The sequence below is a fragment of the Nerophis ophidion genome, linkage group LG05 (genome assembly GCF_033978795.1).
Source record: "Nerophis ophidion isolate RoL-2023_Sa linkage group LG05, RoL_Noph_v1.0, whole genome shotgun sequence".
In the NCBI taxonomy this organism is placed as follows: Eukaryota; Metazoa; Chordata; class Actinopteri; order Syngnathiformes; family Syngnathidae; genus Nerophis; species Nerophis ophidion.
Genome location: NC_084615.1, coordinates 30,203,219 through 30,220,034, shown reverse-complemented (window position 1 = coordinate 30,220,034; position 16,816 = coordinate 30,203,219). Strand labels below are relative to the sequence as shown.

Below are 16,816 nucleotides of genomic sequence, written 5' to 3'. Positions count from 1 at the left end.
TTGTCGAAACGGTTTATTGTTTTATTCACTTTAACGATCTAGTCAGTTCAGCCTTTTTTTAATTAAATTTTATAAACCTTATTGACTTTGTCGACTTCTCTGTCCTCGCCATTTTACTAATTTTACAATTAAATATATCTGTAGTTTTACAATATATCTGTGTTGAAATATATGTGCTTTACATTTTGGTATATGTTATTAATATGTAAATTAAAGTGCTCTAGTAAATACATGATCATAAATCTCATCATTCCAGTATGTTTCTGATGCTCAAAAAACCTAAAATAGTTTGCCAAAAGTATCAAAAGTTAAGGTACACCTAATTTTTACAAATCCGCCATCTGGGAAATATGCTAATTAGGTGACCAGACACACCCAATCATAAAGATGATTTTTCCATCATATTTCTAAATGTCAAAAAACATGAAATAGAGACCAAGTTTGGATTTGTAGCTCATCTGGTTCAAATGTAGAGGCAAAAGCGTGTTCAGGTGGCGACCCCTAAGGTCACCGGTGCAGGCGCCCCAACCAAATCGTTTAAGTATGCCCTGAGCTACACCTGTGCCAAATTTGGCGCTTTTAGACAAAAGTGAACAAGTACACCCTAAAATCTCCCTAAGGGTCCCCATTCATAGAAACATGTCAAAAGAGCTGAGAATTGTTTGTTAAAGGAGGGAGGGCCTTTCTCGTTGGTACAACACCGGATCAGCACTGCCATCTAGTGGACTGGCCTTATAACAACACTCACTGGCAACAATTTGTAGGACCAACACTGCCATCTAGTGGTCTGGTCTCTGGCGACACTAATAACTGGCAACAATATGTAGAAAACAAGCTTTATTAAAATTGTAAAATATTCCACAGTAAGTATTTAAACAACCTCACACAAAATAAAATGACTTTATCAACATGTATTACACATGATTCCATGTAATCCTTATCAAACCTCCCAGGAGATGTCATCTTGTTTAAGGCTGTTGCGGAACTTCTGGGTCTCCCTGAGAATTTGCAGGCTTTTCGGAGCGCACTGCATGTCCTGCTGCTTATTCAGGACCGGAGGAGCTGTCGACGGCCTGATCCCTTTCGGCTTTTTAGCTGCGTTGTTGTTGTTGCACGAGTGCTGGGTGAGTGTGTGGACCTGTGGAGAGCAAAGAGGATGGAGATTTATTTTGATTTGTTACTTAATAGCATGTTTCTGATGGAATATGTTGCACTAATAACTGAATGATAACGCCAACAGTAAAAAATGGTAACTTTTGTAGGTGACAATCTAACGTTTATCCCGCTTATCCTCACTCAGGTCTCAGGTAAGCTGGAGCCTATCCTTGCTGACACCGGTTAAGAGGTAGGGTCTGAAAATATCCCACCTTTCCCTGGGTCCACAGGTAAAATATCAAGTTTTGCAATCCACTACAACTTGATATCAATTTCTTTTTTAAAATTCTGATCAAACTCAATACCTAACTTTCCCCCCCCCTTTTTTAGAGATTTCAACAGAACCCTATGCATTTATGAGGGAATTGTTTCTAGAGCACGTGGCCCTCTTTGGATTTTTCTTCCAACACTGCTATTTCCCCCTGAATGTTTGTGTTCTTTATTATTTCAATTTTGCAATTATATTATTTATGATACGATTCATTCATTAATCCATTTTTTTATATGACTTATCTTCATTACCTAGACCAGTGGTTCTCAAAAATGTTCACCCCTGTGAACATTTTTTTTTAAATTCAAGTACCCCCTAATCAGAGCAAAGCATTTTTGGTTGAAAAAAAGAGATGAAGTAAAATACAGCACTATGTCATCAGTTTCTGATTTATTAAATTGTATAACAGTGCAAAATATTGCTCCTTTGTAGTGGTCTTTCTTGAACTATTTGGAAAAAATAAACAAGTGATTCAATTATAAATAAAGATTTCCACACATAGAAGTAATCGTCAACTTAAAGTGCCCTCTTTGGTGATTGCAATAGAGATCCAATTGGATTCATGAACTTAATTCTAAACATTTCTCCAAAAAAAAGAAATCTTTAACATCAATATTTATGGACAATCCATCCATCTTCTTCCGCTTATCCGAGGTCGGGTCGCAGGGGCAGCAGCCTAAGCAGGGAAGCCCAGACTTCCCTCTCCCGAGCCACTTCGTCTAGGTCTTCCCGTGGATCCCGAGGCGTTCCCAGGCCAGCCTGGAGACATAGTCTTCCCAACGTGTCCTGGGTCTTCCCCGTGGCCTCCTACCGGTTGGACGTGCCCTAAACACCTCCCTCAGGAGGCGTTCGGGTGGCATCCTGACCAGATGCCCGAACCACCTCATCTGGTTCCTCTCGATGTGGAGGAGCCGCGGCTTTACTTTGAGTTCCTCTCGGATGACAGAGCTTCTCACCCTATCTCTAAGGGAGAAACCGGCCACATGGCGGAGGGAACTCATTTCGGCCGCTTGTACCCGTGATCTTGTCCTTTCGGTCATGACCCAAAGCTCATAGATAGATAGATAGTACTTTATTGATTCCTTCAGGAAAATTTAAATTCCAGCAGCAGTGTACAGAGTTGAGATCAATTTAAATAAAAGTAAAAAGTAAATAATGGGGGTTTAAATGGAAACAAAATAGAGAAATATTACAATAAGAATAAAAACTAAAAAGCAACAATGGGAATAAAAATATAACAGTAAAATAATATAACAAGACAAAGTAGGCAGTAGTGACCATGTTATGAAAACGTATTGCACTGTTATTCTTTTGCATCCCCTGTCATCCTTGTACATCATGACCATAGGTGAGGATGGGAACGTAGATAGACCGGTAAATCGAGAGCTTCGCCTTCAGGCTCAGCTCCTTCACCACAACGGATCAGTACAACGTCCGCATTACTGAAGACGCTACACCGATCCGCCTGTCGATCTCACGATCCACTCTTCCCCCTCTCGTGAACAAGACTCCTAGGTACTTGAACTCCTCCACTTGGGGCAGGATCTCCTTCCCAACCCGGAGATGGCACTCCACCCTTTTCGGGGAGAAAACCATGGACTCGGACTTGGAGGTGCTATTTCTCATTCCAGTCGCTTCACACTGTGCTGCGAACCGATCCAGTGAGAGCTGAAGATACTGGCCAGATGAAGCCATCAGGACCACATAACCTGCAAAAAGCAGAGACCTAATCCCGCGGCCACCAAACCAGAACCCCTCAACGCCTTGACTGCGCCTAGAAATTCTGTCCATAAAAGTTATGAACAGAATCGGTGACAAAGGACAGCCTTGGCGGAGTCCAACCCTCACTGGAAACGTGTCCGACTTAATGCCGGCAATGCGGACCAAGCTCTGACACTGATCGTACAGGGAGCAGACGGCCACAATAAGACAGTCCGATACCCCATACTCTCTGAGCACTCCCCACAGGACTTCCCAAGGGACACGGTCGAATGCCTTCCCCAAGTCAACAAAGCACATGTAGACTGGTTGGGCAAACTCCCATGCACCCTCAAGAACCCTGCTGAGAGTATAGAGCTGGTCCACAGTTCCACGACCAGGACAAAAACTACAGTTCCTCCTGAATCCGAGGTTCGACTATCCGGCGTAGCCTCCTCTCCAGTACACCTGAATAAACCTTACCGGGAACATGTCCACAAAAACAATCTAGCTGTTAACACTGAATATTGCATTGTTGTATTTTTTTTCCACAGTTTATGAACTTACATTCATATTTTCTTGAAGTGTTATTTAATAAATATATTTATAAAGGATTTTTGAATTGTTGCTATTTTTAGAATATTTTTAAACCCCTTGGCATACCTTCAAGTACCCCCAGGGGTACACATACCCCCATTTGAGAACCACTGACCTAGACTGACCAAACGTCCTCTTTTCGCCAAGAATGACATATCCTCTTTTGCGGGACTGCCCGGGCGGGGTTTTTTAAATGCCTCAAATGACCTGCATTTTGAGTTAGGGTTGCATGTATTTTCAATGTATGTCCAGGGTTAAGAAGGGGTTAAAAAACAAAACAAATTGTGAAGGTGCGCACGCAGCAGCATTTGTGAGCGAGTGGATTGATTGACATACTTGCCAACCCTCCCGAAGAGACTCCCAAATTTCAGTGCCCCTCCCAAAAATCTCAAGGGGCAACCATTCTCCCGAATTTCCACCCAGCCAACAATTTTGGGGGTGTGCCTTAAAAAGGTACAGCCTTTGCGTGCCGGCCCAGTCACATACTATCTATGTCTACTTACACAAGCAAGTGAATATAATGCATAGTTGATCAACAGCCATACAGGTCTCACTGGTGGTGGCCGTATAAACAACTTTAACAGTTACAAATATGCGCCACACTGTGAACCCACACCAAACAAGAATGACAAACACATTTCGGGAGAACATCCGCACCCTAACACAACATAAACACAACAGAACAAATACAGGTACCCAGAGCCCCTCTGCTACACTAACTCTTCCGGGGCTACAATATACCCCCCCCTACCTCAACCACGCCCTCCCACCAACCATCTCCCTAATACAGAGGCCTCAAGGTTGGCAAGTATGTATAATGATTGATTGATTCAAACTTTTATTAATAGATTAGGAGATCAAACTGTCATTGCTCAAAGCATAATATTGAATCAAAATCAATGTTATTATGAATTATTGACCTATCCAAGGTTCCGATTACGTCACATGAAATATTCCACTTACAAAAATATTTTTGGTGGAATATTTTGTGTTTGCCATAAAAAAACATAGTTTTGCTTGACAAAAAAAGGCATTAAACAGACAACCCAAAAAAAAAAAAAAAAAAAGAAGACTAAAACATTTTGAAAAGAGGAATAGATCTGAAGTTGATGTACACTCCAGAGATTTAAGCATTAAATATAAAATGTATGAATGCCCTGGCACACCATTATCATCATTTCATGACTGAAGCAAAACACTTTTTCCACTTTTATACTGAAATAAATACCCATACAACTTCCATCCATCCATTTTCTACCGCGTATTCCCTTTTGGGGTCGCTGGCGCATATCTCAGCTACAATCGGGCGGAAGGCGGGGTACACCCTGGACAAGTCGCCATCTCATCGCAGGGCCAACACAGATAGGCAGACAACATTCACACTCACATTCACACACTAGGGCCAATTTAGTGTTGCCAATCAACCTATCCCCAGGTGCATGTCTTTGGAGGTGGGAGGAAGCCGGAGTACCCGGAGGGAACCCACGCATTCACGGGGAGAACATGCAAACTCCACACAGAAAGATCCCGAGCCTGGGATTGAACCCAGGACTGCAGGACCTTCGTATTGTGAGGCAGACGCACTAACCCCTCTGCCACCGTGAAGCCCACATACAACTTATTAAATAAAAAGATTGAAAAAATTACCAGCAGCGGTAAAGTTTAGATCCATGAAGGAAAGAAGAAAGTGAATGAATGTTTATAACTTAATACATTTACATATGCATACAAATGTGTCTTCTTTTTTTATTATTTATTTTAATAAATTAAGTAACATTTATGACAAACTTTTTCCAAAACGCAATATAGAATGGGAGATACAACAGGATAATGCATACATTTATTATGTGTTTTCTAAACGGTTACAAAAATGTGAAATCCCCCAAAATTTACTGTGGGAACCAATTTTTATGACTTGATGGGGTCCATGGGACCTCATTTTGAAAATTCCTAGCACAAACACTGCTGTCAACAGAGGAGAAAAAATGCTTTATTTAAATAAATATATTATTTATAAAGTAAAAGTATCATTGGTGAATGTTCACTCAGTCCCGGCCTTGGCGTGCTGACCACTTCGGCACGCGCAGTGGGGCAAAAAAGTATTTAGTCAGCCACCGATTGTGCAAGTTCTCCCACTTAAAATGATGACAGAGGTCTGTAATTTTCATCATAGGTACAACCAAAAAGTTCTATTTTGGTTCCATCTGACCACATGACATTCTCCCAATCCTCTGCTGTATCATCCATGTATCCATTTTGGTATAAACTCAACTCGTCGTGTTTGGAGGAAGAAGAATACTGAGTTGCATCCCAAAAACACCATACCTACTGTGAAGCATGAGGGTGGAAACATCATGCTTTGGGGCTGTTTTTCTGCTAAGGGGACAGGACGATTGATCCGTGTTAAGGAAAGAATGAATGGGGCCATGTATCGTGAGAGTTTGAGCCAAAACCTCCTTCCATCAGTGAGAGCTTTGAATGGTTGACCAAATACTTATTTTCCACCATCATTTACAAATCAGTTCTTTAAAATTCCTACAATGTGAATTCCTGGATTTGTTTTTCACATTCTGTCTCTCACAGTTGAAATGTACCTATGATGAAAATTACAGACCTCTGTCATCATTTTAAGTGGGAGAACTTGCACAATCTGTGGCTGACTAAATACTTTTTTGCCCAACTGTATGTGTCCCCTTTTTGGGATTTCACAATATGGTCAGCCTATCATTACCTGACTTTGGGAGAGAGGCAGGAATAATGAAATATCAATAGAATATATTTCTTTACTTGCTTAATAATTTTATTAATAGGATATATTTGATGTTCTAATAACTAGGAGTGCTAAATTCACATCCAAATCGCTATTGCTATTATCCCGATTCTAAATGAATTCATAATTTTTAAGAATCAAATGATCAAAATGTTAAACATTTTTTTAAAGTATAAATTTTTAAAAATACATCCTTTAGAGCAGGAGTGTCAAACTCATTTTAGCTCAAGGGCCGCATGGAGGAAAGTCTGTGCACACGCATGCCGTACTATTAAAATCATGGCATTAAAACAAAAACAAAAATAAAGACACCATCAGATTGTTTTCTTTGTCTAACTTTGGCCAAAAATAGAACAAATACATTCTGAAAATATTACAATAAAAATGCAGAATAAAATACTGGCAGCGGTAAAGCTTAGATCCATGAAGGAAAGAAGAAAGTGAATGAATGTTTATAACTGAATAAATTTACACATGCATAACATTATTTTTCTTTTGTATGAATTAAGTAATGTTTATGACAACCTTTTTCCAAAACACAATATAGAATGTGAGATATAACGGGATAAATGCATACATTTATAATTTGTTTTCAAAACGCTTACAAAAAAGTGGGACCCCAAAAATGTACTGAGGGACCCCATTTTTATGACTCGATGGGGTCCCCGGGACCCCATTTTGAAAATTCCTAGCGTCAACACTGATGGAGTATTATTGTGTGCAAAACAGCCGCAGGCAGCTGTAATACTAATCAAATATCATCCCGGGGGCCATAGATAATTCATTCGCAGGCCGGATCTGTCCCGTGGGCCTTGACCTTGACATGGCTGCTATAGACCACCTCTGCGCATACTTGCTGCACGTATACATCACAGATCAGCAGCTCAGAGGACATTTGTAACCTGTTTTGTAAAGCTTTTAGTACAATTTGTATACCAAATAATATATTGCAGACAAGTCGAATCAAGAATCAATTTTAAATCAAATTGTAAGATTCACATCCTAAATAATTACATAATTTTTTTTAAATTATTAATAAATTTTATTGTTAACTTTCTCTGCTAACAGGCTGAGAAGAATCACATTGTTCTGCTGCCTTCATACAGACAATATTTATTTACCTTGTGGTACACGTAATGCAACTGGAAAATCTACAAACGTTTGTATATAAAATAAATGCTGTGTGACATTTTACATACCGTCTGCTGGTGTTTCCGTAGTTTGCTAATCTGCGCTCCCTTTTTGTCCATTCTGGCCACCAAACCTTCCAGTTCTCTCTGCAGGTCCTGCCTCTGCTCGTGATGCTGAGTGGCATCAATCTGATGCACCAGGTCCTGATGTTCACTGACACACAGACACACACACACACACACGCACACACACGAATCGTGACTAAATCTGACAGACATGTTCCAATAGAATCCTGCCAACTCACAAGCCCATCTGGCCCAGCTCGTCCTGCAGGGCCAGAAGCAGGTCCGACAGCGAGCCCAGCGACTGATCTTGGTGTTCGACCTCTCTGTCTCTGCTGGGGGCGGAGACAGAAGTCGTGCGATTGTCCATTTGGAGGCTCTTCTTGGCTGCGCAGCTGGAGCGGTGCAGGGCGCCCACTCGATGACACAGTTGGGGCTGGTGGTGCTTCATCATGTGGAGGATACTTTGCACATTGGCATGGACCGAGTGGCTCGGGCTTGTCGACTGGAATGAAAATCCAAAATGAAGGTTCACTTGCAATGAATGAATAACGTGAATGAGGAAGTGAGCACCTTACCGTTCCTGCCACAAAAGGGATTTTTTTATGCCTTGGCGATGTCCTCTCATTTAGTCGGGGGGGTTTCTGAGATAAAAAAAAACACTTCTCAACAAAATCTTACATACATTACAAAAACAAATGAAGGATGTGTCAGACTTTTGAAAAATTACCACTGTGACTTTCTTTGCAGCCTTCTTGGGCTTCTTCTGCTGGGAAGCTTGTGAGGAAAATCGCATGTTAAGTTCCTGCTCTCTCTGCATCTGAGGACATACAGTTTCAAGCAGTTTTTACTAAGCCTATGTAACAACACATTTAAAAAAAAAAAATGTAAATACTAATATTAGAGCCATATACAGTACAGGCCAAAAGTTTGCACACACCTTCTCATTCAATGGGTTTTCTTTATTTTCATGACTACCGTATTTCCTTAAATTGCCGCAGGGCATATAGTATGCGCCTGCCTTGAATTACTGCCGGGTCAAACTCGCTTCCCAAAATAATTAGCGCATGCTTAGTATTACCGCCTGGTCAAACTCGAGATGTCACGAGAGACACTTCCCCTGTCATCATTTTCAAAATGGAGGAGGCTGATTTCAATACCGGTAATTTTAAATCGCATAAAGGGAAGAAGATTAAGAGCTATTCAGTAAGATTTAAGGTCCAAGCTTACATAACACTCAATTTTTTACTGCATACCTTTGGTAAGTGCCAGAGTGAGAAGAGGTTTTAAGATGATTAGCGCATGCTTACTTTTACTGCATGCCTTTGGTAAGCGCAGGAGTGAGAAGAGGTTTTAAAATAATTAGCGCATGCTTACTTTTACCGCATGCCTTTGGTAAGTGCAGGAGTGAGAAGAAGTTTTAAATTAATAACAAAATAGGTGCGTTCAGCCAATAGCCCATAGGCTAGACTTTACCTTCCCGGTAAAATAAGTAAGGCAGCGGTGTTCAAAGTGTTGCCAACTGACTAAAGCGTGTCTCTACGCTGTGTTTTCTCAGCACTTCTTGACGTGCTCAAGGTCGGGTTGCATGTTTCTAGTGGTTTTCTGCATGCTGTGCTAAAGCCCACTTCCTGGGCTTGTGGTGGCATATCTCCACTCTCACTTGCGCTGCGAATACTTTCATGACCGCTTTTATTCAATTACCAAATGAATGCATGACGTAAGATACACCTCTCTTTCACTTTTAACGTTAGAGTGTCCGCCCTGAGATTGGTAGGTTGGGAGTTCAAACCCCGGCCGAGTCATACCAAGACTATAAAAAAAGAATGGGACCCATTGCCTCCCTGCTTGGCACTCAGCATCAAGGGTTGGAATTGGGGGTTAAATCACCATAAATGATTCCCGGGCGCGGCACTGCTGCTGCCCACTGCTGCTGCCCACTGGTCCCCTCACTTCCCAGGGGGTGGTCAAGGGGATGGGTCAAATGCAGAGGACAAATTTCAATGTGTTCGTGACAATCATTGGTACTTTAACTTAATTTAAAGGGGCTGTTTGCTACTTGTTTACAGATACATTTTTCAAAGCAAAAAAATAAAACCAAAACACCATTGGCTAGCTTATGTTACCATTGGTGGTTTAACAGGACAGATTTCTGTTAAAACTAACAATATTTTTTTTAATTTACTAAGTTTATGTAATAACATTTTGGACCGACCCGAATAAAATAATTGATGTAAACGGCTGTTCTGTCCACACGTGATCACATACAATAAAGTCTAAGAGAATCAACAAACAATTTGCAGTCATGTTGTTGTGATAGAAAGAATATACATTCAATGATAGCCAACGCTAACTATCCAAATCGCTATCATTAGCTAACAACGCCTAAAGCTAATGCGCAGGATATGCCTAAAATACATTGGAAAGTTAGCGTCCTCTATACATCTGTGTAAATACTCGCTAAATATAGCGGCAAAGTACAAAACCCTAAACCAGTGAAGTTGGCACATTGTGTAAATGATAAATAAAAACAGAATACAATGATTTGCAAATCCTTTTCAACTTATATTCAATTGAATAGACTGCAAAGTCAAGATACTTAATGTTAGAACTGAGAGACTTAATTTTTTTTTTTGCAAATAATTATTAACTTGGAATTTAACGCCAGCAACACATTGCAAAAAAGTTGTCACAGAGGCATTTTTACCACTGTGTTACATGGCCTCTCCTTTTAACAAAACTCAGTAAACGTTTGGGAACTGAGGAGACCAATTTTTAAAGATTTTCGGGTGGAATGTTTTCCCATTCTTGTTTGATGTACAGCTTAAGTTGTTCAACAGCTCTGTTGTCGTATTTTAGGCTTCATAATGCGCCACACATTTTCAAAGGGAAACAGGGCTGGACTACTGGCAGGCCACAATAGTACCCGTACTCTTTTACTATGAAGCCACGTTCTTGTAACATTTGTGAGATCTCATAAAAGTCTGTGCTATTTCGCTGCATGATAGAGCCGCAAGTTGGGCATTGCAAGACTGCGGGTGGCGGCACCTTTCAGCTGTTCTGCATCCAGTGAAAATATGGGGTAAGTCCTATTCTTTGGCAAGCCAGGCACCTATGAACTGTGTTGTGAATCATTAGCATTTTTTTTTCTTTTACAAGTGAGGGCAACCCGGAAGCACTAAATAGGCATTAGTGACATGCTTACACAAATAAATCAAAAGGTGGAAAACAGGCTATTTTTTAAAACAGGGAAGTTTTTAAAACAGGCGCTGATGCAGCGGTCACAGGAAAAAGTGGTCTGTACTGAATGAAAAAAGCAGGTATCGATGTATTTGTATCAATCTGGTATTAAAATATCAATCCTTTTAAAAGCCCACAATATGCAGCACTGTGACAATAGCAGCCCAACACACAGAATAAGCAGATAATTGATCAAAAATAATAAAGTATGAATACAAATGACTGAGTAATAATAAAGCTTCTCTGTACTGACCTGGCCTCTCTCCTGCACCACTTTGCGCTCGTGCTGCTCCCTGAGGAACTTCTGCTCCAGATCGGCCAGCTTCATCTGTCGAGATATAATTACAACAAACATAATGAAATGAAATGAGTTTATTTCGGTCACATAACCAACCATTTTGTGTGATCAATTTAACAGCACATATTATACATATTAACAATCATACACATACACACAGAAAAAGAAAAACAATGACCGAAAATGAATACGCTGAAGCCAAGACTTATATTTGCCTATCCTATACATTCACTGAAAATTAGATTGCCACATCAACATTGAACGTTCAAAAAAATCAATGGGATGAAAGTAATTATTTCTATATTTTATAATTTTCCATTATTTCACCTTTCAAGGCTTTCTTAAACTTTAACAAATAACTACATTTCTTCAACTCATCACTGTGCTTGTTCCACCCTTTAATTCCTAAAACTGAAATACATTTGTATTTTATATTCAGTCTTACTTTACATATTTCAAATATCAATATCCCCTGTCAATTATAGTTTTCTCTTCTTAATTTAAATAACCTAAGTATACAAGCTGGAAGGCTGTTTTTCTCTACTCGAAACACAATTCCCATTGTTTTTAAAGACACAATATCTGAAAATTTTAACACATTAGAACTTACAAATAATGGATTGGTAGGTTCATAGTAGCATGTTTTGTGTATTATTCTAATTACCCTGTTTTGAAGTTTAATTATTGGGTCTGTTGGTTTTATTAACATTTCCCCAAACTTCAACACAATATGTTAATTATGGAAAAATAAAATAATAATATATGCAGACATTTCTTACTCAGCATATATATGTCTTACTAAAGAGTAACAATGGATTTTGATATTTTCCCCTTTAAATATACAATCTAAGGTTTACAACATAATTTATGATCAAGTATTACTCCCAAGAACTTAGTTTCATATACTCAATCAATTTCCACTTGATTTAATATTATTTCGCTTCACAATTTGTCCTTGCACCAGTAAACACCATACATTTAGTTTTCTTATCATTTAATGATTACTTATTAATATCAAACATTTAGCTGAAGCAACTCAACCTTGATTATCCTCAACACTTCCTTCAAATCTTCTCCTGAACAATATACATTTGTATCATCTGCAAACATAAGCTGATGAATAAAAACTAAAAAGCGACGTAAGTAGACTTACGTCCGACATGTTTTGAGTTTTGCTCAATTTGAGACACTCGGATTCCAGTTTCTCTAGCTTCTCTCGCTGAATTTGGTCGCCTGAGCCGCTCAGACGTTCTTGTTGCTGCTGCTGCTGCTGCTGTTGTAGTTGTTGTTGTTGTTGTTGTTGTTGTTTGTGGTGGTGGTGGTGTTGTTGCTGATGGAAAGCCAAAGAGAAGAAAACATTACTGGATACTTTTTTAGGAACACCTTGAAGGCAATGTTTTTGTTTTAACAATTGTTTTGTGCACTGTTTTTCATGTCAAAATATTAATTTTTTAATGGTACTAAACCAGTGGTTCTTAACCTGGGTTCGATCGAACACTAGGGGTTCGGTGAGTCGGTCTCAGGGGTTCAGCTGAGGTCAAAATACACCCGACTCATCGTATGAATACAAACTTCTCCCTATCAGCTTATTACGGATACGGCATCAGCTGAATCATTTGCAGGTGTGTAATTTGTTGTGAGTTTATGCACTGTGTTGGTTTCTTTGTCTGAACAAATGTTCATGCACGGTTCATTTTGTGCTCCAGTAAAAAAAATATTGTAACACTTTAGTATGGGGAACACATTTACCATTAGTTAGTTGCTTTTTAACATGCAAATTAGTAACATAATGGCTCTTAACTAGTCATTATTAAGTTCTTATTTATGCCTTATTCGGCATGGCCTTGTTATAACCCTAACCCTCTAACCCTGACCCTAACCCTAACCAAATAACTCTAAATTAAGTCTTTATTACTTAGAATATGTTCCCCTAGTGTCCAAATAACTCTAAATTAAGTCTTTGTTACTTAGATTATGTTCCCCAAACTAAAGTGTTACCAAAAACATATAACTTTGTCTTGAATTTGAAAAATATATATACGTATATATATATTTTTCACTAAAGGGTTCGGTGAATGCGCATATGAAACTGGTCGGGTTCGGTACCTCCAACAACGTTAAGAACCACTGCACTAAACTGTGTGGTTTGTTTTTGAATGACAATAAAGCTTCATGTATTAAGCAAGCCATCAAAACAAAGCATTGTTATATTCATATGACAGCTATAGAATTTTGGATTGTGCACTTTTCAAACAATATGCTTGAATATAAGACAGTCCTTTCTACCTCATTCGCCACGACTGGAGTGTCCTTCCTCGCATTATCCACCATCCTCAATATGTGGTCCACCTGCTTCTGGAGTGCTTTACAGCCAAATTCTGCAGACTGCAGCTTGGAGTCCATCTCTTTAATCGACACCGTAATATCAGCATCAATTTTGGGGAGAACGGGGGACGACTGATCGTTTAATTACCACGCCTGTTGACACAATCTTGGCCAGCTGAAGCTTGGATGTTGTACGATGTTGCCGCCACAGGCTGATGCTTCTCAGCATCCTGCAAGAATTGCGGTTGGTTCTTCTCCGCTTGCGCCCGTTCCTTTTCACGTCGTCTGATTTTCTCCTGAAGGGTCCTCAGTGCACTCTCAACAGCTGTAATGAGCAAGAAGGGAGATAAATATCTGGTAATACATTTTAAAGTGGGAAAAAAATGACTTGCATCGCACTATACCCTTTCTGTCAGTATTCAATGTGCTTTGTGAATGTGCAGGATTTTCCATCGGTAGCCCCGCACCTTTGGTGTAGGGCTCGGGTTCTCTGGCGATTGGTAAGCCCTTTTCCGGAGGCTGGTAATAGCTCCCAATGTAACTGTTTTTGGAGGGGGAATCTAAAAGCTTAAAAAGAGAAGGATACATTGCGAGAGCATCTATGAGCAGGCAGTTAGGAAAAAAGCTAAGAAAATTATTTCTAATTCACAACACCCACTCTTCCCTGAATATGGAACCCTGCCATCAGGGAGAAGACTACGGGTCCCACTATGCAAATCTAACCGCCTTAAATCATCATTTGTCCCAGCCTCCATTAAGCTGACCAACAATGTGCAATAGAATGTTAATACATAAGTTAGCACTTTTTTAGCACATAGCACTTTAACACACAGTACTTTATCCATGAACTCTAGTGCAGTGGTTCTTAACCTGGGTTCGATCGAACCCTAGGGGTTCGGTGAGACGGCCTCAGAGGTTCGGTGTAGCCTTTGCCACGGAGGTAAAGACACATCCGACTTATCGTGTAAATAAAAACTTCTCCCTATCGGCGTATTATGGATACCCCCAAACAATGTTCCCGCTAATTTTCCATCTGATTTGCTGGTTGATTGATTGATCGATTGAAACTTTTACTAGCAGATTGCAAAGGAAGAGAATACATTATATGAAACAGTACAGTTTACACAGTACAGTACATATTCCGTACAATTGACCACTAAATGTTAACACCCGAATAAGTTTTTCAACTTGTTTAAGTCGGGGTCCACGTTAATCAATTCATGGTAATGTGTATAAGGTGTGTAATTTGTTGTGAGTTCATGCACTGTGTTGGGTTTGTTCTTTAAACAAGGTGATGTTCATGCACGGTTCATTTTGTGCACCAGTAAAAAAAACATCTGACTTTTTCTTAAATTTGAAAAAATATATATATATATATTTTTCACTAAAGAAGGGTTTGGGGAATGCGGACATGAAACTGGTGGGGTTCGATGCTTCCAACAAGGTTAAGAACCACTGCTCTAGTGCAATGCACACTGGTACTTTATCTTTATCTCCATACTGTAGATTTTATGCCTACATCAAAGTGCCACCTATGTCTATCAAGCTCCATGTTCTGATGTGTAAATGTTAGTTGTCTGGTTGTGCTTCTGTTTTTGTGTGTTAAGAAAGCAAGGATGCACTGTGCCCAAGACAAATTTCCCCGCGGGGACAATAAAGTTGAACCTTGAACCTTGATTGTAACTACAAATTACATTCATTTAAGCGGGTGTTCAATTATTGTGTATACCGTATTTCCTTGAATGGCCGCAGGGCATTTAGTATGCGCCCACCTTTAATTACTGCTGGGTCAAACTCAATTCACAAAATAATTAGCGTATGCTTAGTATTACTGCCTGGTCAAACTTGTGATGTCACGAGTGACACTTCCCCTGTCATCATTTTCAAAATGGAGGAGGCTGATTTCAATACCGGTAATTTTAAATTGCATTAAGGGAAGAAGATTAAGAGCTATTCAGTAGGATTTAAGGTCCAAGCTTACATCACACTCAAATTTTTACTGCATGCCTTTGGTAAGTGCCGGGGTGAGAAGAGGTTTTAAAATAATTAGCGCATGCTTACTTTTACCGCATGCCTTTGGTAAGCGCAGGAGTGAGAAGAAGTTTCGATTTAATTAGCGCCCGGGCGAGTTTCAAGGAAATACGGTTTATTGGATATACAATTGTGTACTTATGTTTTTGGGTGATCCATTCAACAAGGATGGCTAAAAGTAGGAAATATCGAATTTAGATGGGTACATTTTTGTCTGTGACAAAACAGAACTTACAGAGCAGAACAAAACAAGATGGAAAATAAAAATACAAACTAAAACAGACACAAAAAGTAATGCAGCAAGTAGGACATTGGTAGCTGCTGGAATGAGGAGTGCCCTTTTCCTATTTAGAAATTGGAAGTGTCTAAATTCCCAGTCGTTCTAAATGCAGCATTACCAAGGAAGTTAATGTATTTGAGTTAGCCCGAAAGCTAATTGAAGCAAACCACCAGAGCTAACAGTTAGCAACACTCCTAACCAAACGGCTAACACTTGAAACGTTACCTGGTCGTGGTAAAACTCCATTCTTCAGCTATACGAGTTGTTTATTTGTTGCTCTTGAGCGGTCTCAATCCACGTTGACCTCTTTTTGTTTTATTGAATCTACAAATGTCCAAGCGGTCCGACAGAAGTGTCCGATCTGTTTAAATTTCCCTCTCTTTTTGAGACTCTGAAATCTAGTTCCGCCTGCACGCTGGTTCCGCCCTCGCCGGTACTTCGTGTGTGTGGTGGATTACAGTACTCTCTTTAAAGGATGTCACGTCACCGGCTCGTAAATATTCCTTCATTGAAACGCTGACGTCACCTCACTAATGTCTCTTGGCAAATTATTGTATTGTGGATTGACAAGTCAAACGTTGGACCCTGATCCGTGACTGAAATGAAAATCGGCTTCTTGCAATTTGATTCAACCAAAAAACGTAGAGATCTACGTATTTTCAAAATAATTGAATCCCCATAGCGTTTATGGTCTATAAGGTCCATGGTCAGCACTGTATTATATTGATATATATATATCAAAAGGATATAAAACTTTAATTGGACTTTTTTCATTTGTGTCAGCACATCATAATAATAATCAAACTTAATTCCCATGTTGTCATTATTATTTTTCTTTCAGTGTGACGTTTGGCAGCTCACATAAATAGCAATGACGTTATTTAAACAAAACAACCCTGAGGAAGAGGGGAATGCACAAAACCTCCCCCTTTCGCTCCTGTATTTTTCCTCTTATTTT

The 16,816-nt window shown here is 39.6% G+C and overlaps 1 protein-coding gene across 1 annotated transcript; it reads right to left on the bottom strand.

Moving 5' to 3' along the window:
* Positions 1–822: 822 nt before the first annotated feature.
* cep57l1 (centrosomal protein 57, like 1) lies at positions 823–16,315 on the bottom strand. Its single transcript, XM_061900500.1, has 11 exons — positions 16,084–16,315; positions 13,952–14,114; positions 13,696–13,872; positions 13,509–13,627; positions 12,376–12,552; positions 11,178–11,252; positions 8,415–8,504; positions 8,263–8,328; positions 7,927–8,189; positions 7,691–7,835; positions 823–1,138 (listed from the first exon to the last, which is right to left on the bottom strand). Exons 1-11 carry the CDS (start codon positions 16,102–16,104, stop codon positions 941–943), a joined length of 1,494 nt encoding a protein of 497 aa, XP_061756484.1. The 5' UTR covers positions 16,105–16,315; the 3' UTR covers positions 823–940.
* Positions 16,316–16,816: the final 501 nt, after the last annotated feature.